Source organism: Microcebus murinus, chromosome 14 (assembly GCF_040939455.1).
Source record: "Microcebus murinus isolate Inina chromosome 14, M.murinus_Inina_mat1.0, whole genome shotgun sequence".
In the NCBI taxonomy this organism is placed as follows: domain Eukaryota; kingdom Metazoa; phylum Chordata; class Mammalia; order Primates; family Cheirogaleidae; genus Microcebus; species Microcebus murinus.
This window is the reverse complement of record NC_134117.1, coordinates 30187208-30211294: the sequence shown is the minus strand read 5'-3', so window position 1 is coordinate 30211294 and position 24087 is coordinate 30187208. Positions and strand designations below refer to the sequence as shown.

Genomic DNA, 24087 nt, shown 5'->3' with positions numbered 1-24087 from the left:
AAATGCTTAAGGTGATAGCTATGCTAATTACCCTGATCTGATCATTACAGAATTGATACATGTGTTAAAACATCATGTTATGCCACATGAATATATACAACTATCATGTGTCGATAACAAATTTTTAAAAGGAGAGAATTGAGGATGTTCGAATGCTGAGAAAAAGGAGCCAAGAAGGAGGGAAAAGGTGAAGATTGAGAAGAAAGAAGGAACAATTAATTGAGGAGGATGCTTGAAAAAGTGAGAAGGAAGGGATTCTTGCCACAGGCAGAAAGATTTTTATTGGATAAGAGGAGAGCCCTTCCTTAACAAGGATAGACATGAAAGAGAATCCTAAGGCTATGAATATAGCTAAGCGTGTAAATCTAATGGAAGGGAATTGAGGGAGTTTCCTTCCAATGGCTCTGATTTTCTTTGTCAGACAGAAGGGCAGGTCACCTGAGAAAAAGAAGATAAAGGAGAGTTAGAAGTTGGAGGAGAGTTTAAGGCTGAAAGAGTCATTGTGGAGCATGGTAAGGCAAGTTGAGTTAGGTTATAAAGCAGGATTGTTGGGTACAACTGAAAGTATACTTGACATTAGTGAAAATTATACCCACACACTAGGGGTTGATGATATGAATATCAGCCTGCTGGGCTGCATGATCTTTTCCAACAGGGATCAGTAGCCTAAAGGCAGGCAGGAGGAAGGAGACTTTTGTATTAAACTTTTTACAAATAAGTGAAACAGTATGGAGAGAGGTGGGGGGGGTGTGATATTGATTAATTGGTAATAAAATAAAGTAATAAAACATAAAGCAATAAAAAACATAAGTAATAAAAAATAAAAAAACATAAAGTAATAAAATAGAGTAATAAAACATACATTGGAAAGCAGGGAAGTGGACAGCAGATTGGGCTAATGGACAGGCAGAATGTGGAGCTATCAATGTACTAAAAATTATGTGAAAGTCTAAGCACAGTTATATTTAGAAAATCGTATCAACAAACTAGAAGGGAAGATGAATGCAGTTAGAGGGTGAGGTGCCGGAGTTACGCTTGTGCCACACCTGTAGCAATTTAGGCAATCTGGAGTTTTATTACCATAATAATGATGGCTTTAGATTCCTAAGAAGGAGTATAGATAAAATACTCTCACCTTTGGAATAAAGTATTCTCTAAACTGAACGTCCTCAGTCACCGCATGGGGCAGGTTGGTGGGGACCAGGTCAATGTATCTCTGGATCTCGTGCACCACGGCATCCGTGTAGGGCATGCGGCTCCTGTCCTGCATGCAGGGCATCCGGTGTCTGCCAATCACACGATCAATCTCCTCCTGGACTTTAGCTGGCCAGGCAGGAATCAGAATTTATGTTAAATAGAATAGACTTGAAGTACGTTTTGTTTGACCCCTTAATCACTGTCACATTGTGGTTGGAAATGGGGAAATGGGAGAATTTTGTGACACTACCTCCATAAGGGAATAAAAGAAACAGAGTTTCAGTTCCCTGGGCAAATTGAAAACTCATTAGAGACTTAAATATATGCATCTATTATGTAAAACACAATTGAACTGTGAGACTCATTTCTCCACTCTGATTTTCTACTTTGTGTACTTTTGCTTGATAGACTCGGGGATCTAGGATCTTGAAGATTCACTAATGACTTTGTTGTTTAACCACTTTGTGTATGCCAATTTTTATTTTTAATGTGTAAGTTTCAAGAGGGTAAGAGTTACCCAGTGCATACACATAGTCATAAAGTGGTGCAAAGGACATTGGAAACTAAGAAGCAGGGATGATGGGAGGAAGGTAAAGGATAAAAACTTACCTATAGGGTAAAATGCACACTATTCTGATGACAGGCACACTAAATGCCCTGACTTTAGCATTGTATAATTTATCCACATAACAAGAACACTTGTACCCCTGATATTTTGAAGTAAAAATTATTTAAAAAAGAACTACCCAGTGAGTGAACACTTAATAAGTAGAACACTTAGTTGGTTCAGCAGAGAGAAACAAAAAGTCAGTTAACATTTATTTAGAATGTAATATATGACAGACATCCTGCAGTATTCATTATATTACTTTATAATTCCTCAAAATAGTTCTATGTGTTAGGCATTATTTTTTGTATTTTACAAAGAAATGGGTCCAGAGAAGTAAATATGTTTCCTAAGGATACCAAGGGACTTTATGGTCTTTCCCATATTATCCCCCTTAAATAGATAAGGGACCAGAGGTATGGAGAGGTTATCTTGAGTCTGAGGTCACACCTACCTACTAGCAGAGCCAGAATTTGAAGCCACCACTGTTAGGGTCTATAACCCATTTTTCAAAGTAGCAATGCCATGAGGCTAATTTGGTCAAATGGTATTTATCTATTTACCTAAAGCATGTGTCTTTGTAATAGACCGTGTGGAAATTCTGTGGTTTGATAGCTATAAAAAAGAAAAAGTTCGGAATTTCAGACAAGTTTTAAATTTCACCTTCTCAGGTTGAGAGGCTGGCGTTTCATCTAGAAGAGAGTGGTGAAAGAAAGTAGTCAGGAACTACTTCTAAAATTGGAATGCTCAAGTAGAACAGCACAATGAGGAATGAAAATGGAAAGAAAGAAAAAGGAAATGGATATAGGCATGACTTAAGGAAAAAAATCCAAATGGAAAACAAAAATGGAAGTGACAGGGAAATATAACACACAAAGGGCTTTTGCAATGTGCACAAGATTCAAAGGTTTGGGAAAAAATGTCATATACTACTTCTAGTCATGGTCAACATAGGTCTTATAAGAGTTAGAGAAGCTATTGGGCTGAGAGAGTCTGTGTCATGTGAAAGAAACACAGAAACACCCTATCTCACAATGGGCACTAGTAAAGGGATTTTTAGGCTATGCTTGTAAATTGGACTATTCAGAAAGTATCTGCTATTTATGGTGGGAGGGCAGAAGGACCTTAAACAAGTGGAAAAATTTGGTGCTAATGTCATGGAGATAAACTTCATGAGGTTTAATCATACTAAAAATGCACCAAATCAAAAAACATGAAGTAGTAGCGAAGGAAATATCCTCTTTGGTGAAGATACAATTAAGAAGAGGTAGAAAAAAATAGAGAAGTTGCATTTGAAAGAGAAGTTATGTTTGTGAGGAAAATTTGTTTATCCAAAAGGGTATATTAAAAAAATTTTTTTTCTTTGGGTATAACTCTTTTACTGGAGAGTGAGTCTTTTTGATGGAGAAAGATTATAACTTTGTTGAGTGAATCCCTACATTGCAAATGCATTTGGGTAGAAATATCTTTTAACAAAAATATATTTATCTGGACATGGAAAGCATATCGTGTGGGATCTCTTTGGAGAATGAGAGAAGCTAGTTCTACCCAGATGCTAAGACAACCCTATTACTGCATTTTCCCCAACCCAAATCAAAGATACTGCACAAGGGCAGACAGAATAATGACCTCTGCCCTTCAAACCTCTGTCGTTTAATTATTTCGTTCTCTTTTTATACTATGATCTAATTTGAATTGAATCCATCCAATGGTAGATAAATGTACAAATGATGAGAAATTTTCTTGTAATTGTCCAGGCAGGTAAAGGGTGGGATGGTTATCAGTATTGTCTGCCACTGTCTACCTGGAATTTTATCCTTCCCATCATCTGTGATCATACCTGAGACCTCAGGGTGCTTCAGCAGGAGCAAGAGTCCATATCTCAACGTGGTGCTCGTTGTCTCTGTGCCTGCACTAAACATGTCCCACACGGTAATGACCAAGTTGTCCATGGTGAATTCAGACTGCTTATTGTGTTTTTCCTAGCAATGACATGTTAGAATTGCTTGATAAATAAAAAGCTTTGCAGGTAACAGAAAATTACTAAATATAACATCAGTATCTGAAAAATTAAGCCAGATGTTAAGGTGTACTATAGCTGAAGGTAAAGTTGGAGGACTCATCAGGATTTCTTTGAACTGTTAAAACATAATCACAGTTAAAAACTTCCAAGTCCTTTCTGATTCCTCACTTTCTCACCCACTAGAGCCAATGAGTTCCTTTGTAATTTTTTTCAAACATAATTTTTATTAAGCCATCACTGCTAATCACCGTCAATTCTAGCATCTATTTTCTATTTTATCATGTCTAAATTTCTCATTCAAGCCTCCAGAACTGCCTACCCCCAAACTACATCACTATTCCCAATCCCATCAGTCATTACACCCATCACTGGTTCTCAATTGCAATTAAGATAACCTCTTAGAAAATTCCACATACTTGATTACTACACTTATCATTCCCTAGACCTATTTTGTCTTCCCTGTTAATCTAAGCCAGAGTTTCCCCAAAACCTATCTCATCTGGATTTTTTCTAAAGGTAAGCCTTTCTGGATTCCTATGCATTCCTGTGTTCTTTCGTTGCATCTTCCATTCACAGAACGCATTTTATGTACCATGATATGTTACCATCAATCTTGATTATATGTGTGTGAGTGCATGCATGTGTGTATGTTTGTTGATCTGTCCCCAAATAAACAACCAGCTTTAACATGGTAAATATAAAACATTCTAAATCTTTTTCAGTGAGAATTTAGAAATATTCTAAAACACTCAATATGGTTTGCACAAGCACCAGGTTGCACAAGCAATGACTACATCTGTAGGAAAGAACATTTCCTGATGAAATATCCCAATTTCACCAGGAAAAACAAAGCAAATCTATAATCACATCACCCACAAAGATGAAATAGCAAATCAGGGACACTTTATACCTTTTCCATTTTAATCAAGAAGTAATCAATAAAGTCCTGAGGGTTATTGATGTCCAGAGATTCTTGATGCTGTTTTATTTCCTCCAAAATAAACTCTTTTTGGCAAGCAACATTTTTAAACAACTCCTTGTGACTTCCCGGGAGATAATGTAAAAGTGGAAAAGCATTGTAGAGCTGAGAGAAGGAAGAACTCCCCGTTAATTCACTCAGCAAACATTTACAGACCTTTATTGTGTGTCAGACGCTTTGCTCTATACTGAGTAGGTAAAGATGAATGAGACTTATTTCCTGCAGTAGCTAGCACACACTTGGAATTTGAAGGAGAGAGCACTGATAAAGTACCTAGAGTTACAGTATGCACAGGTTACAAAGCAACTTCAAAGCCATTCACATTCATTTCCTAACCACAACTCTCTGAAGGAAGTCAGGAACTTACTACTGTTGTCACCTCTCTCCAAATGAGAACACTGAGGTTCAGAAAGGTTAGTCAATAATTCTAAGACAACAAACTAGTGACATCAGAGCTAGAACCCAGTGTTCCTAACAGTTTGCCCTACACATATTTCTCAAGGGAATCATCTAAAAACATACGGGGGCTCATACTCTTTTGTCGTAATGAAGAAAGAGTACATCAGAAAGATTAATGACCTGCCTGAATCACTTAGCATGTTTTTGGTAATTTATGCACATTCCACTTCAGAAATGTGCATACTTACCTTACTCATCTGGCCTTTGCTTCTCCTAGAGATCCCTGACTCTGCTTTAGACAGTACCTAACGACTTAATACCCTTGGTAGGCACAAAAGCGATTTATTCAGGCTAGTACCTTGACTCAAACTAGTTACAGAATCAGAGAATCTAGATTCTAGACCTAGCTCATGCATTGTCTTGGTTACGTTACTTTGCAAATTATGATTAATAACTCTGAGTCACAGTTTTCTGTTCCAAAAAATTAGAGGTCAGACTTTTTGTTCTCTGAGGTCCTTCTCAGGTGAGACACATCATGATCTTATGTTCTATACAGAATTTTAATTCTTAATTATGGTACACCATAGATTACTAACACTTTCTGACAGTGTGCCATAGTAAGAAACATATTTTATATTATTGTCCTCTATCCCTATAGATATAAAAATCAGAAAAAAAATTTTCTCAAAAAAATACTTGACTGTAAATGAAACACTCTAAGTTATATTTGTCTTTCTATTCAATGTTATGTCATGTTTTAAATTTAATTTCAACACATTAAATTGATTTGGTAACTCACTGATGGTTTACAAATGATAGTTTGATAAATACTACTTTGGCCACTTTTAAATAGGGCAGAGGAATGAGGCAGGTATTAGCAATAGATTAGCTAGAAAATTATTACCCATTTAAATAGAACGTTGACCTTACCTGCATCCAAGGGCTGCTTACAATCAAAAGGTTTTCGTGAAAATACTTCATCAAGGTTTGAAATTTCGGATCATTGTAGTCAAAACGAGTCTGGAAAATGACAGAGCAGATCACATTGCAAGGAACACAGGCCAGAAGGAAAGTGGGATCACAAGGAGATGCTAAAAACAATAGAAACGAGAAGTTAGTACATAATTTTCATATAAATCTTAAATTGACTGTTTCAAATAATTGGAAAAGGTTGACTTCAAAGATTTTTTTAAGAATAAGAACGATCTGGACATGTCACTACTATAAACTTCACATGCCTAAAATAAAATTTATTGTGTTTACCAAACAAAACTGTTTAATCCAGTCCAGTTTGTTAATTTTCCCCCAAATAGTCTATTTGCATCATTTTCCAAATTTTTTTTTAATTTACCAGAAATAAGACAAATAAAAAGAGGTCATTTAAAAATATCTGTACTACCAGGTATGGTGGTGTACACCTCTGGTCCCAGCTACCCAGGAAGCTGAGACAAGAGGGTCGCTTAAGCCCAGAAGTTCGAGACCAGCCCGGGCAACATAGTGAGGCCTTGTCTTTAAAAATACATAAATGTGTTTCTGTGTGCGTGTGTGTGTGTGTGTGTGTGTGTGTGTGTCTTTAAAGGTGTGGAATTTATTTAGTGTGGCTACTTCCTCATGATGCCCACAGAAAGCTGAGCAACCGAATAAGAAATTCAAGGGACTGAGGAAACTTGAAAATGTAATTTATGAAACATAGTTGAAAAACCTGGATGTGCTTATAAAAGAGAAGAATAATGAAAGACATTGGATTTATGTTCAGATAATTGAAAAAATATTTATAGCTTTGGAAAGAAGCTTCCTATATTAATATAAAAAAGAGTATGACTATTTTTTGATGTTTCCTGCAAGTGTTGAATCCCCTTCCCTTCTACCCACCTCTAGACAGGCTGATAATGAAGCTCAAGTGCGCCCTCCTCTGGCACAAACAGGAAGTTTGAGCCACACAAACCCTGGCCTGCATACAGGAATCCTCTCGTCCCAGCCCTGCCACTAACCACCATAAAAACCTCATGCCAGTTTCCTTTCCCTGCTCTCTCAGGCCATTTTTGGGCATGCTTGGGAGTCACTCTGCTCTTCATAGAAAGCAGCATCATAAAACTTTCCTATCCTATTGGAGAGGGGCTGTGGCATCATTAATCTCAACATCTGAAATCATCTGAGATCTGGGATGAAAGGTTTTAATAGATCATTCCTGTTTCTGTCTTGTGACAACCATAACACTATAACTCCAGAAGGAAAAAACCAGCTGGGATCAAAAAGGAGAAGTTACAGGGAAAAAAAAAACAGTCTGTTCAGCCTGTAAAAACAACTTCCAGCAGTTAGAGTTATCCAGTGATGAAATGGGCCTCCCCAAGAGTGTGAGGCTCCCATCACCAGGTGGAATCAAGCAGAGTCTGGGTGATCACAGATCATGAAGCTGAGAGCAACTCTGGGAAAAGTTGAACCAATAAGTTCTGCTTGAAATATAAATTGAGTGTATAAAATCATTTCCCAGATAATATGTATCAAGACCCAATATTCATTGATTTAGTAATTCTATTTCCAAAATTCTAAGAAAGTAGTCAGAGATTTGCAATAATTCATATGGATTGCACATTTTTATATTAATAACAGCAAAGACTGGAAAAAACCCTTCTGGCTGAAATAAAGGATTAGCTAAATAAACTACGATATGTCAAAAATAATGGACTACTGCCGTACTATTTGGTTAATAATGTTCTTGAAAAACATTTCAAAGTTAAGCATATGAAAATATTCATTCAATATATTATACTTAAAAATAGGTTTATAGAACAATATACACAGCATATACCTCATGTTCTTATCCTTTTTCTGTCAGATCTCCCCTCAATTCCTAGTTAATATGTATCAAAAGCCCAAACAATGTTCACTAACATTCTAACTCGATTTCCAGAAATTAGGAAGAAACCAGATCATGCAAATATTTGCAGTATTAATAGCAGCAAGATATTAATAAAATAGAAAACAGCCTATCTGGGCCAGGCACAGTGGCTCCCACCTATAATTCTAGCATTCTGGGAGGCCAAGGCAGGAAGATCGCTTAAGCTCAAGAGTTCAAGACCAGTATGAGCAAGAGTGGGATGGAAACCTGTCTCTACAAAAAATAGAAAAAAAGTTAGCCGGGCATGGTGGCTCGTGCCTGTAGTCCCAGCTACTCGGGAGGCTGAGGCAGGAGGATCGCTTGAGCCCAGGAGTTTGAGGTTGCAGTGAGCTCAAATAACGTCACTTCACTCTAGCCAGGACAACAGAGTGAGACTCTGTTTGAGAAGACGAAGAAAAAGAAGAAGAAGAAGAGGAGGAGGAGGAAGAAAACATCCTATCTGGACAATAATATAACATTGATTTAAAAAGACAATGTGAATTCACCATAGAGAATATAGTATTAAGTTAATAAGTTCTCTAAGAGTATTTAAATATTGAGGTTGTAAAGCCACATATATCTTATGATTCTGATCTTACCCCCTCCCTGCTTGGTCTGCCACCCACCCCTCCCTCCTTCATCCTCTCTGCCAGTCCCGCGTGACTGTACACACATCTACACACTGCAGAGATCCGTGCTGCTCTAGCTCCCTCCCTTCCCATGCACACTCCTCCACGGGAGCTGAATTACAGCCCCGCACATTGGGAGAATTTGGCAGTCCCTGTATTGTTTCTCAAGTAGTTACTAGAAAAGTTACTTAATTTTTCAAGTTAATGCTGCCACAGCCGATTACCAAAATCCATGTTCTCCTCTCCTTCCCATGCACAGAGTGAACCACATTTTCCAGTTCCTCTTGCAATTAGGTGTGACCCTGTTTCTAACTTATAGCCATGGCATACGAGGGAAGTTTTGGGTGCCACCTCTTTGCCTGGCCCAAACACTATTTGTTCTTTTCCTTGCTCTTTTCTCCTTCCACTACCACACAAAGAGATGAACCCCGGGTGATACTGGAAGCCAGATGTCGAAGATATCAATGTCCCTATCAACCTGGTGTCTGAAAAGGCTGTTATGCTGACCACCTCACCTCTTATTACTACTATTAATATATGAGCAAAAAGTAAATGTCTGTTGTGCTTGAGTTGTCATATCTTTTTTTTAGTCTATTTGTAATAGCATTTATTCTACTCAAACTGTTATTGTTACTTATATAAAGAAATACACACCATTGGTTTTTTTTAACGCTTCCACCAGATACAAGACTTCCTCTTGAATTCGGTCTTCAATGGTTTTTTTCCCCATCCCCATATTCCGCAAAACTGTGAGGGAGAAACGCCGGGTGTGCTTCCACGTGTTTCCATTGCTGAAAACAATTCCTACCAGGACAAAGAGAGAGAGAGAGAGAAGTCTATCCTCCATTGCTGTAATTCTAGCTGAGAGTACTCATCTCAGGAAATGATGCTGACACTTAAGCAGGAATGGGAATATAGTGGTGTCAGCCTAAGGAGTTCTCATGAGCCCAACCTCACTTGCCTCCCCCATTAACCGAACCTAATATTTTGCTGTCAGAACTCTTGATTTTACATATTACTAAACTCTTCTTGTCCCATCCGTTGCTCTAAACCTCAGAATAATTCTGTAAACTGAGTGTTTTGTCCCCATTTTACTGACAAAGATGTGGAAAATCCTGGAGGGAAAATGCTTGCTCTATGATCACACAGCAGTAAATCATGGTGAGTCCAATTCATAGGTTAAATTCTCAGGGCTGGCTTTTCCGATTGTAAGTGAATTTTTAAAGAAACAATAAGAGGAGGCAATTCTCAAGAGAAGGTGAGACAGCATCTGCATTGGAAGGAATCTCATAACAACCTATTTCTCAGATAAGGGATACAGTCATTGACAGATAACTCTTCTTATTTTAACATCCCTTTCTATTTGTTAGATATTTCCATGCAATATGGTCTTAACCCCAAGGAAGCCCAACATCAGACTTCCAGAGTCAAAACCAGATCGGAGAAAAATAAGCTCATAGGAAACTTGTCCAGGAAGCCTCTTAGAGAACAATGCAGAGGAGACAACCCCATTCAGGTCTTATCTCTTTTTGTCAGAACCCAGTGATCCACCAGAAGACTGGACAGTTTAAGGCCAGCTCCAAATACAAGTGGGAAATAGGTCAGTACTTAACAAAAAATGTTTTTTCTAATATCAATTCCAATCCATACTCATGTGTTTCTCCATGATCATCTTTTCAAAGCATATCTTTGCTTTATGCTTTGTATTCTATTGGATTCCAATATTCCTATGGTTTTTCACAGTAGAAGATTGAAGATGAGGCTGAAAATATTTTAAACTTATGTTGGTTCCATGCATACTATACAAGCTTCCTAAAATAGTCTCTGGGTATCCATGAATCAGACCAGGAAGCAAAATGTTTGGTGAATAGTATAATTTAGTCATTTTCCTCCTCTCTCTTTTCCCTTTGTTTCTTTCTCATTATCTTAACTGGCCATAATTTAAAATGAAGGTGTCTTAGTCACAAATTCATAGAACACTAGTGGTTAGATGGTTTGTTTTCCTTTATATAAAAATTATTCATAGTCTTATATTGGAATTATGAAAAGTATGACTTCTAAATTTCTCTAAGTGCTTATATAATTTCTCAATTTCTTAGCCTATTTGGAGTCTTTGCAACTTACAAACCCACACACATTCCCCAAAGAGAAACATACCTGAATTGTGGGCAATTTTTTCAAACACTGGGAGATTCCCTCTGCCAGAAAATTCTTCTCCCCGATCGATTAGGGCTTCTTTCACTGCTTTGTATCCATGCAACACCACAGTGCGCTTCATGCCAAAATACAGAGTGAACACAGGGCCATAATCTTTTGCTAGCTGGAAAAATAACAGAAGATGCAAGAAAAGTGAGAATTTTACAACGGAAGTGTAGATAAATGAGAGAAATATTTTTAATCTTACTGAAAAGACATTTTAATATTCATCTACCTGTTATAAAATATTTCAACTTTTTTTTTTTTTTTTTTTTTTTTTTTTTTTTTTTTTGGAGACAGAGTCTCACTTTGTTGTCCAGGCTAGAGTGAGTGCCGTGGCGTCAGCCTAGCTCACAGCAACCTCAAACTCCTGGGCTTGAGTGATCCTTCTGCCTCAGCCTCCCGAGTAGCTGGGACTACAGGCATGCGCCACCATGCCCGGCTATTTTTTATATATATATCAGTTGGCCAATTAATTTCTTTCTATTTATAGTAGAGACGGGGTCTCGCTCTTGCTCAGGCTGGTTTTGAACTCCTGACCTTGAGCAATCCGCCCGCCTCGGCCTCCCAAGAGCTAGGATTACAGGCGTGAGCCACAGCGCCCGGCCAAAATATTTCAACTTTTAAAACCAGTTATTTAATAAGAAAGTACATTATTTAAGTGGTGGTTATCATCACATTATCAGTAATATTGCTATTAATAATAATAATAATATCCTCAATAGTTATCCTTTATTCAGCTTCTACTGTATAACAGGGGCTATATTATGCATTTTACTCCTATTATTTTATTAACTTTTTTTCTACAAAACCAACTGCATCAAATTTTTCCTTCCTTCCTACAGTTACAATAAATGTGTTTCTCCTGCTGTTTAAGGAAAACCCTTCTAACTTGCCCCATGTGTAGACTAATAATCGTCCCTCATTATCCATTTTCCATACTTCTTTTTAACACCAGAGACCTCTAAGTTTTAATAATACCTGAGAGCATAACAGCCTGGTCATAGACATTTCTCATCCTTACTTGAAGCTAGATGAAGCCATGTGAGGAAGTTTCCATGAACTGATGTTAGCAGAAGTGAAGTGTGCAAATTCTACACCATAACAGGTAATTGCTTGCCCTTCATTTCTTCCCCTACCTATGGGTTGAAATGATAGCGTGGAGATGCTCCCACTGCGACTATGCAAATGAGAATAATAGCCTAGGGGCACAAGATAGTAGAACTGCAAGATTGAGAAAAACTAGTTATCTAAATGACCTCATAGAGCAGTATCATGCCATCAGCACCCACCTCTATATCATTATGTGAGATAAAAATGAATTATTAATTTCTTTTAGCCATTGTGAGGCAGTATAGGGACGCCACTCAACCCTCACTGCTGACCAAGGGAGGCAACATGGGACAGCATGACCCAGCCTAATTAACTGTAGAAGAAAAAACAGATGATCTCTTAGCTGCTGGAATTCAGCCCCTACCCATATTAAGGAGGGAGTCAAACTGTCTGTATCTTGAGTAATGTTTTCCAAGACCACTGAAGCAAGATGCTGACACCAGCTGATAAGGAACCTGGCTGCAAAGAAACCAGACCTACCCAGATCTAACCACCTCAAGCCAAAAAGGACCCCAATACTGACTTTAAACTGACTTTTCCTTCATTGTGATCTCATTTTAGTGCTAAAAACCATTTAATGCACATCTCTCACTTTATGTTTTTTGGCTGATGACTTATTACTTGCTGTTTATGTTTATTTTAGACTATGGAAATGATGTGATACAAAAAGCAAATTAGAGTGATTTTCTTATTCGAGTTCAAATGGCTCAGAAAGCAGCAGAGACAACTTGCGCCATCAACAACACATTTGGCCCAGGACCTGATAATGAACATACAGTGCAGTGGTGGTTCAAGAAGATTTACAAAGGAGATGAGAGCCTTGAAGATGAAGAGCGCAGTGGCCAGCCATCGGAAGTTGACAACAACCAGTTGAGAGCAATCATCGGAGCTTACAACTATAGGAGAAGTTGCTTTAAGAACTCAATGTCGACCCTTCAATGGTCATTTGGCATTTTAAGCAACTTGGAAAGGCGAAAAAGCTCCAGAAGTGGGTGCCTCATGAGCCGACCAAAAATCAAAAAATCGTAGTTTTTAAGTGTCATCTTCTATTATTGTGCGCAAAAACAATGAACCATTTCTAGATCAGATTGTGACATGTGAGGAAAGTGGATTTTATACAACAACTTGTGATGACTAGCTCAGTGGTTGGACCAAGAAGAAGCTCCAAAGCACTTCCCGAAGCCAAACTTGCACCAAAGAAGGTCATAGTCACTGTTTGGTGGTCTGCTGCCAGTCTGTTCCACTACAGCTTTCTGAATCCTGGGGAAACCATTACATCTGAGAAGTATGCTCAGCAAATCAATGAGATGCACTGAAAACTGCAATGCCTGCAGCTGGCATTGGTCAACAGAAAGGGCCCAATTCTTCTCCACAACAGCGCCCAGCCACACGTCACACAACCAACATTTCAAAAGTTGAACGACTTGGGCTACAAAGTTTTGCCTCATCTGCCATATTCATTTGACCTCTTGCCAACTTACTACCACTTCTTCAAGCATCTCAACAGCTTTTTTTTTTTTTTTTTTTTTTTTTTTTTAGACAGAGTCTCACTTTGTTGCCTAGGCTAGAGTGAGTGCCGTGGCGTCAGCCTAGCTCACAGCAACCTCAGACTCCTGGGCTCAAGCGATCCTTCTGTCTCAGCCTCCCAAGTAGCTGGGACTACAGGCATGCACCACCATGCCCGGCTAATTTTTTCTATATATATTAGTTGGCCAATTAGTTTCTTTCTATTTATAGTAGAGACGGGGTCTCGCTCTTGCTCAGGCTGGTTTTGAACTCCCGACCTCGAGCAATCCGCCCGCCTCGGCCTCCCAGAGAGCTAGGATTACAGGAGTGAGCCACCGCGCCCGGCCTCAACAGCTTTTTGCAGGGAAAACACTTCCACAACCAGCAGGATGCAGAAAATGCTTTCCAAGAGTTCGCTGAATCCTGAAGCACGGATTTTTATGCTACAGGAATAAACAGACTTAATTCTCATTGGCAAAAATGTGTTGATTGTAATGGTTCCTATTTTTATTAATAAAGATGTGTTTGAGCCTTTTTACAGGGATTTAAAATTCAAGGTCCCAAACTGCAATTCCTTTTGTATTCACCCAATAGCTCCATTTTGCTTCAGATCCCTGTGATAATGTCCTTTAGGTTAAAGCTTCTGCTTTGCTCTTCATGTAAGCTAGAGGGAAGTGATAACCATCCTTTTCACAAAACCAACTCCCAGGGAGAAAAGGAAAGCGTATACACAAGTAACGATGCTATGTTAAAAATTTATAGGAACATCATGACCTGACCTACACCCTCCAAAGTTAACTGACCAAGAGCAAAGAAACTTTACAACCTCTTCAGAACCTCACTGATACACAGATGTCTGCCAACCTTGGTTACCTTTTGCAACCTCCCTTTCTCCTTCACTTAAGACAAAAGGAACCTAAAGTTCACACTAACTTAAAATGGTTCTTTAGGATATTAGTCCTCCATCTTCACGACTTACTGGCTTTCTGAATAAAAATAACTTTCCTTGCGCCAACACCTTGTTTCTTGACTTATTGGCTGTCCTGCAGCAAGGATACAATCTTGGACTTGGTTACAAATGCAACCTTCTACTAATGATCAAAGAGAACAGAAGTTCACCCCACTTGTGAATTCTTTGAGTAAATGTGAATGGCTTAAACCCCCACTAAAGAGACATAGGCTGGCTGAATGGATAAAAAAAATACAAGCCAAGTATCTTCTGTCCCCAGGAAACACATCTAACTCACAAGGACTCATTCAGACTCAAGGTGAAGGGATAGAAAACAACATCCCATGCAAATTGAAACCAAAAGAAAGCTCTGGTAGCCATTCTCATATCAGATAACACACACTTCAAATAAACAAAATTGAAGAAAGCAAAGATGGTCATTATACAATGGTGAAGGGAAAAATTTAACAAGAAGACATAACAATCCTAAATATTTATGCACCAAACATAGTTGCACCCAGATTCATACGGCAAACCTGACCTAAATAAAATGATAATCAGCAGCATCGTAATAGCCAGGGACTTCATCAGCCCACCGACAGAACAGGACAGATATCCCAAGCAGAAAGGAAGCAAAGAAACAATGGACTTAAACGGAACTCTACAACAAATGGGCCTAACAGACATTTATAGAACATTTTACCTAAAGGTCATGGAACATTCTCTAAGATTGATCACATCTTACAACACGAAACATGTCTCAACAAATCTGCTGCTCTAGATTATCTGTCAGCAGAACAAGGAGGTGTTTGTGTGACAGCTAACATCTTATTTTGGTTGGGGGGAGTACTTTTTGTTTTTTGAGACAGAGTCTTACCCTGTTGCTCATGCTAGAATGCAGAGGCATCATCATAGCTCACTACAATCTCAAACTCCTGGGCTTAAGCATCCTTCCTGCCTCAACCTCCTGAGTAGCTGGGACTACAAGCACACATCACCATGCCTGGCTAATTGCTAATTTTTCTAATCTTTGTGTAGAGACAGAGTCTTGCTATGTTGCTCAGGCTGCTCTCAAATTCCTGACCTTAAGCAATCCTCCCACCTTGGCTCCCAAAGGGCTGGGATTATAGGTGTAGAGCCACCGCACCTGGCCAAACACCTCATTTTATACTTAAACACCTCAAGAATGGTCGAAACTGAGCTCAATAAAATCAGAATTCAGGCAAATTGGCTACAGCAAGTGCCATCCGTAAATAAGCTATCCTTTCCTTGATTTATTCAGTTGGTTACCAGAAAAGATAAGTTCCTGGATTATTTACTTGGTTACCAGAATAGATAAATTCTGTTACAAGTTGTGGTATCTACAAGAAATAGAAAAATTAACCAGGCTTGGTAGCATGCGCCTATAGTCCCAGCCATGGGAGTCTGAGGTTGCAGTGAACCATGATGACATCACTGCACTTTAGCCTGGGTGACAGAGCAAGACTCTGTCTCAAAAAAAAAAAAAAATTGTTTTTCATTATGAGTTGGTATCATTATAACATCATTGTTTCTGGTAATTTTGTCAATCTGTAAATGTTTGTCTCAATGTTTAAAAGGAGCACTAACAGTACCCACTTGCCTGGTGTTGGCCTAGATTTTTTTAACCTGTTCAGGACATCCAGAAGGAACCCGTGGCACCTGCAATGATAACCTTGACTGTGAGTCTGTGAAATAGCTCATAAATTCCCGACTCTGTGGGTCTTGAGGGACAAAAGGCAGATAGCCTTACTTCCCCTTGGCTTTGAAGGACAAGATGGAACTGATGCAGAACTCAGTTCACATCAGCACCAAGGGGCCTAAGGTGATCACAGATATTCTCTCCTGGGAGAAATATCTTGATCAAAAGGGGCAAATATGAGCTTAGCAATGTTCCAGCTTGACATCATGACTCAAACATGGGCTACTGACTCCACGTTAAACTGCTGAAGAACTTTGAGACCGATGAAGGAATTATGAAAAACATTTTCTTCACAAACGACCGGGCTCTAAACAATATACAATACAAGGAAACTGGTCCTAATCTTCACAAACAGGTTGTATATAGGTTTTTCCAGACTAACTGATGTAAATACAACCTTCTACTAATGACTGATGGTGGATTCTTTGTTTAATCCACCAACGAAATAAACTAACAATTTACATAATCTAAATAAATTTCCATAAATGTAAGCCCTCTCATTCTTCTTGGGTGGTACAGTCTCTGACTACTGCCCAGGTTGCAACCTCCATTCCTAAGTAAACACCTATTTTCCTCTGACCTGTTGATTCCTACTTTTGATAAGGGCTAATAGATCTCATCCTTTCTATCTGTACATATTTTAAAATCATATCTGTGTGTCTAGTGGTGTCTAGGATAATATTTTATTTAACCATAGAGCTATCTTATTTATTCATTGCAAGCAACTAAAAAATATTAATCATACTTACCATGCTTAGAGATTTGCTGATGTTCTTAGTATTTAACTGTAGAATATTTCCAACAATTGGGAGAGGAGTCGGGCCAGGGGGGAGCTTTCCTTTGGCATAGCTTCCTTTCCACAGAGAAAAAAGAATCAAACAAGAAAGACAAATCACTAGGACAATGAAGAGATCCATTGATATGCTTTGTGTAAATGCAATTGAAAGCTTAGAATCCGAAGGCTTTATAAACACAAAGGGCAAGCTTATCACTGAATACATACTGAGTTTTTGAAATTTGAGTAAACAATTTTTATCTTTGGTACACTTTGGCCTGCTGATAGAAATAAAAACAAAACCCGTCACTTTAGTATTGATTAATTCCTAAGTTTCTGTGAATATTCCAACTAAAAAAATAACTCTCACTTCTTGAGCAATAGTGGTCTTAGTGGCATATTAGTAACAGTGCAAGCTGTCAGATTTTCAAAGGGGTAGCTGGGGTTCATGATCTCAACAAATAATTAAAAAGAATATCTCACATGTCAAAATCTACCATCATATGAGCAAAACAAAGAAGTGCTCTCTTTCTTAGTGTTGTTCCCAAAAGATGCCAGGGAAAAGGCCAGAATTAGAGGTATTAGGGTATAGGAAGCCGGTCTTATCTTAGATAATAATAGAGATATCCCAACTCTCCTGCCAGAGCCCTATTCTCCAAAGCAGAAATAAAAATACTCCCAAAGGATATGGAAGGTAAATAAAACAGTAGACAGGAACCCACCAAGTCAAGAAAAGAAACTGCTCACACACGGCAGAGGAAAGTCCCTTGGCTGCATATCAGCTGTTTCCTTCCTGACACATCCATTCCCAATGAGGCGCTGGTAGCCAGAGCCTGCTTTGCCCATTCTCACTTAGGTGAGGAAACGTGTCAGCAATTAACACTATGAATATTTGAAAGTGTCTAGAAATTCACAGAAATGAACAAAACTTCAAGATTTGAAAGATATTTGAGGAAACCAACAGTAAAACAAACATAAAACTTAAAATCAGAAAACTTAACCCTGAAGAAGTTAACTTAGAGAAAAAACAATGTTAAAATAATTATAAAAGCATCGGGTTAAGTTAGCTATATAAAAAGAACAATTTATTAGAAAAAAAGAAATGTTCTTGGTAATTAAAACTAGGATTGCAAAAATATTTTTTAAAGAAAACAGGCATCCTGAGTAACAAATTATATTTAGCTACAGTTCAATTTATTTAGCAGGAAGATACAAACAAGAGTTTACCAAGAATAGATTTCAAATAATAATCATGACAACTATAAACTAAATTAAGTGGTATGAAAAATAGTTCTAGAAGTTTTAGTAAATTTCTGGTAAGAGTTTCAAGAAGAGAGAAAAGTAATCAAACAAATAAGCCAAATAACTGAATTAAGAAAACACTTGGATCCACAAAGTTCTAAGCAGGATTAAAATAAAAAGACCCAATCCATAGATTGACATCAGCAAGATGGATGACTAGAGTTACAGGGCCTTCATGCCTCCCACAGAAATGGACCAGAACAATGAATAAACAACTGTCTTAACTAGAGTGACTGAAGAAGTATGCTGGAGAGCACCAGGGGGCAGCAAAATCCCTGTGGAGCATGGAAGCCCAGGATAGCAACACAGAGAGAAGAGCAAGATATCCTGCTTCTGCTACACTGTCTTCTCCACCAGGATCAGTTCAAAGTCAGGGGATATTTCTTCTTACAGGCACTAAAATAGACTGAAAATGAAGGGATGGGGAAAGATATACCATGCAAACAGAAACCAAAAACAAGCAGGAGTAGCCATACTTATATCAAGTAAAATAAACTTTAAGACTGTAAAAAGAGACAAAGAAGGTAACTATACAATGTGATAAAGGTATCAATTCAACAAGAGGACATAAAAATTATAAATATATATGCATCCAACCAGATCACCCAGATATTTAAAGCAACTATTATTGGACCTAACAGGAGAGAAGGACTGAAATGCAATAATAGAAGGGGACTTTGACACCCACTTTCAATAATAGACAGATCATCTAGACAAAAAAAAAAAAAAAAAATTAACAAAGAAACACAAGATTTAAACTGCACTATAGACCAAATAGACCTAACAAATATTTACAGAACATTCTACAACAGCTGCAAAATACACATTCCTCTCAATGGCCCATGGAATATTCTCCAGGATAAATCATATCTTAGTCCACTGTCCTAGTCTGTTTGTTTTGCTATAAAGGAATACCTGAGGCTGGATAATTTATAAAGAAGAGAATTCTTTGGCTCATAGGTCTTCAGGCTGTACAAGAAACATGGTGCCAGCATGTGTTTCTGGTGAGTACCTCAGACTGCTTCCACTCATGTTGAAAGGGGAAGGGCAGCCAGTGTGTGCAAAGATCACATGGTGAGAGAGGAAGCAGAAGAGAGAGGGAGAAGGTACTAGGCTCTTTTTAACAACCAGCTCCGATAGGAATTAATAGAGCAAAAATTCACTCATTACCGCAAGAATGACACCAAGCCATTCATGAGGGACCCACCCTCATGACCCAAACACTTCCTATTAGTCCCAGCCTCCAACATTGGGGTTCAAATTTCAACATGAGATTTGGTGGACAAACATCTAAACTATAGTAGCCACAAAACAAGTTTTAGCACATTTAAGAAGATAGAGATCATATAAAGCACCATTTCTGACCACAATGGTATAAAACTAGAAATCAACAACAAAAAAAAACTTTGAAAACTTTACAAATCCATGGACATTAGACAATATGTTCCTGTACAACCAATGGGCCAATGAAGAAGTCAAAAAAGAATTAAAATTTTTCTTGAGAAAAACATGAATGGAAACACATCATACCAAAACTTATGGGGCACAGAAAAAGTAGTTCTAAGAAGAACATTGATATTAATAAATACCTACATCTAAATGGAAAAAGATTTCTAATGAATGACCTAACAATGAAACTAAAGTAACTATAAAAACAAGAACAAAATAAAACCAAAATTAGTGTAAGGAAGGAAATAATAGATTAGAGAAGCAATACATAAAATAGAACCCCCCAAAATTCAAAAGACCAACAAAACAAATGGTTTCTATAAAGATAAAGAAAATTGATAAAACTTTAGCTATTAATAGAATAAGTAGAAAAAAGTGAGAAGACTCAAATAAATAAAATTAGAAATGGAGACATTACAACTGACACCACAGAAATACAAAGGATCTATTATGAACAACTATATGTTAACAAATTTTATAACATAGAAAATATGAATAAATCCATGGACACATACAACTTACCAACATTAAATTATGAAAAATAGAAAATTTAAACAGACAAAAAAAAAAAAACTAGTGAGGAAATTGAATCAGTATAAAAACTCTTTCATTTAAGAAAAGCCCAGAACCTGATGACTTTACTGCTGAATTCCACCAAATATTTAAAGAAGAACTAATACCAATTCTTCTCAAACTATTCCAGAAAATTGAAGAGGAAAGAATATTTTGAAACTCATTTTACAAGGCCAGCATTATTCTGATTACAAAACCAGACAAGAACACAACAAAAAAAGAAAACTATAAGACAATATCCCTGATGAACTTATATGCAAAAATGCCCAATAAAATACTAGAAAACTAAATCCCATACCATACTGAAAAGATTATTCATTATGATCAAGTTGGATTCATCCCAGGGATGCAAGGATTTTTTAACATAGGCAAAACAATAAATGTGATATAACACATTAACAGAAAGACATACAAAAACCATATAATATTTTCAATAGACACAGAAAAAACATTTGACAACATTCAATATCCCCTCCCTGATAAAAACTCCCAAAAAAATAGTATACAAGGTCTATACCTCAACATAATAAAAGCCATAAATGACAAACTCACAGTTAACATCGCAGTAAATGGAGAAAATAAGAGCAGTAACAAGACAAGGATAGCACTTTTACCACTTCTATTCAACATAGTACTAGAAGTCCTAGACAGAGCAATCATGCAAGAGAAAGAAATAAAAGGTATCCAAACTGGAAAAGAGAAAGTCAAATTGTCCTGTTTGTATATGACATAATCTTATATATAGAAAACCCTAAAGACTTCACCAAAAAAAACCTTTCAGAACTAATAAACAAATTCCATAAAGTTGCAAGATACAAAATCAGTATGCAAAAATCAGATGTGTTTATTTACACTAATAGTGAACTGTCTGAAAAAGAAATCAAAATATCAATTTCATTTACAATAGCTATCCCAAAATAAGATGCCTAGGAACAAACTTACCCAAAGAGGTGAAAGATCTCTACACTGAAAACTATAAAAGATTGATGAAAAAAATTGAAGAGGACACAAATAAATGGAAAGATATCCCATGCTCATGAATTGGAAGAATTAATATTGTTAAAAAGTCCACACTACTCAAAGTTATCTACAGATTTAACACAATCTCTATCAAACAAAATACCAATGACATTCTTCACAGAAAGAAAAAAATCCTAAAATTCGTATGGAACCACAAAAAAACCCAAATAGCCAATGCAATCTTGAGCAAAAAGAACAAAGCTAGGGGCATCACTACCTGAATTCAAAATATACTACAAAGTTTTATAACCAAAATATCATGATACTGGCATAAATATAGATATATAGACCAATGGAACAGGATAGAAAGCCCAGAAATAAATTCATACACCTACTGCCAGGTGATTTTTGACAAAGGTGCCAGAACACACATTGGGGGAAAGACAATCTCTTCAATAAATGATACTGGGAAAATTGGATATATACATGCAAAAGAATGAGACTAGACCCTCACCATATACAAAAACCAACTCAAAAATGTGTTAAAGACTTAAATGTAAAACCTGGAACTATGAAACCATTAGAAGAAAACATAGGAGAAATGCTTTACAACATAGGGTTGGGCAAGGATTTTTTAAATAAGACCTCAAAAGTGCAGAGAACAAATGCACAATTAGACAAATGAGATTACATCAAACTAAAAAGATTTTGCACAGTAAAAGAAACTACTAACAGAGTGAAGTGTGAACTTGTAGAATGGGAGCAAATACTTGAAACTATACATCTGACAAGGGGTCAATATCCAGAATTATATAGATATAGATATATAGATTATATAGATAGATATAAACAATTACAACATAAAATTTTGTAACTAAACGTTTAAAGTATATCACCTAAAATTTAATACCTTTCCTTTTGGTAGAGGAAAAACAAAGTAAAATAAAGGAAACTTGATCAATCCGCCTAAGGACAATATAAGAACATGAGCTCTAAAAAATCAGACAAAAATCAGCAGATGAGGGACTATGATGTCTCATTTCCTGAAAAGATTGGATAGGCATTTAAAAAAGAGTACCTCCTGAATACACTACCCAATAACTAGTATGGACCAAATAATATGAAGGCAAAAGGTAAATTCTGAATGTCAAAAATTAAGTGCAAAATTAAGTGAAGATCGTTTAATCTTCAAAAACAACTTTGTATTAAGAATAGCAATATTTATGGATGAGTTACCCAAAGAAGATTCAGATACCTCCCTGCCCAGTTCATAAAATGTTAAGCTGGAATTTGAGCCTAGGAGGACAGCTGACACATCACATCCGCCAATTATAATTTAAGAAAAGAAACAATGTAGAAAAGAAGACAATGTAAGAAAAGAAACAATGTAGATGCCCATACAACAGCAGGCCAAAGGAGAAAAGGAGAAGGAGATCCCAGATTAGGGGCCATGCACATGTATAGCCCAACACGGACTCCCAGGGTTGCTTAGTCTTCTACACTGCTGTGATGAACTGGGCTCAGTCTTGCAGCAGAAAAGGGCAATCTCAGAGGAAGTAGCAGGAAGGTCCCGAGAGTCAAGAGCTTCCCTCCACAGCTTCTGTCACTACAGAAAAACAAGGCTAAAAACAGACAGCAGGTACGTCAGCTTAAAAAGGAGGGTGGGGATCTGACCAGTTCATAAACACCTCAGTCCTGAAAGACCACTAAGTCCAGATTCCACAAACAAAAACACATGATACATTTAGATCAGGATCTAGGGATATAGATATCTATATCTTTATATATATCTTTATATCTATCGTATCTTTATATCACTTCTCCAAAAGAACCTAATGTAAACATAGTCTTTTGTAAAGCCTAATAGATTTTTAAATAAAATACCTAGAATTTGAAAGCTCTTTTTAAAAAGAAAATAAATTGCTTTCCTTAATTCAAAAATATTCTTTTTATTTGTAGAGTTCAATGAAGCTTGAAACATACTTATGTGAATATTTTATTATTTGAATCTGAAAATCAACCCATGAGACAGGTAGGCATTTTTTATCCATTTTACAGATGAGAAAAATGAGAATCAGAACTGAAGTGACTCATCAAAATTTCCACTGCTAAGGCAGGGTAAAGATGCCAACTCTGGTTTTACAACTTACGAACTTTGCATTAGGAAGAATTTCAATTCAATAACACTCCACAAATATTTGTTGAGTCATTATTATAAAATCACGCAATCTTACTTTGACCTTAGAGGATTCGTTTAAAATTAAACAGTTACGGAGTCAACAGTTTTATCATGGATAAACAAAAATAAGAGTTCAGAAAAGTTTGTCTGTCCCTTTGTAATCTTTAGAATTTGTGGCAACCAGGGTTTAAAGAATTCATTTATTCCAAAGAAATGCAGTTCTTAGCTGTCCAGTTCCTTATGTTTTCTCAGGATATTTCTGGTCCTGGAAGAAGAGCAGATTTTAAAATAAGTGTGTGTGTGTGTGTGTGTGTGTGTGTGTGTGTGTGTGTGTATACACACACATAACAATTATAATATTATTTTCTCCCTCCTGCCACTTCCCCCCCCAACCCACCACCTCTTCTTCAGAGCAATTCTTTTGCCTAAAAAACTTGTGTCTTGGCTTGACTTATGTGACCTTTCTGGGGGTGCATCTGCCCAGCCCTTTTACTTTTCCTAGAAGGAAGAAAGCATAGAAATAAATGAGCTGGAATAGATCTTAGAAAACATCTAACGAGATTGCTTACTTCCTTGTTTTAGCAGCAATAATGTAAAACGGCTCAGAGGCATGAACCTTTGCATATAGTCACACAGTGATAGTTGAAGGGTCT

The 24087-nt window shown here is 37.2% G+C and overlaps 1 protein-coding gene across 1 annotated transcript in view; it reads right to left on the bottom strand.

Moving 5' to 3' along the window:
• Positions 1–17146, bottom strand: part of CYP2C76 (cytochrome P450 family 2 subfamily C member 76) — a 33732-nt gene extending 16586 nt beyond the window's left edge. The window contains exons 1-7 of the mRNA XM_012766501.3: positions 16946–17146; positions 10870–11032; positions 9367–9516; positions 6136–6296; positions 4738–4911; positions 3645–3786; positions 1136–1323 (exon numbers count right to left, since the gene is read on the bottom strand). Coding sequence (XP_012621955.1) covers positions 1136–1323; positions 3645–3786; positions 4738–4911; positions 6136–6296; positions 9367–9516; positions 10870–11032; positions 16946–17113 — 1146 coding nt within the window. The 5' untranslated portion in view covers positions 17114–17146. The remainder of the gene's footprint in view (positions 1–1135; positions 1324–3644; positions 3787–4737; positions 4912–6135; positions 6297–9366; positions 9517–10869; positions 11033–16945) is intronic.
• Positions 17147–24087: the final 6941 nt, after the last annotated feature.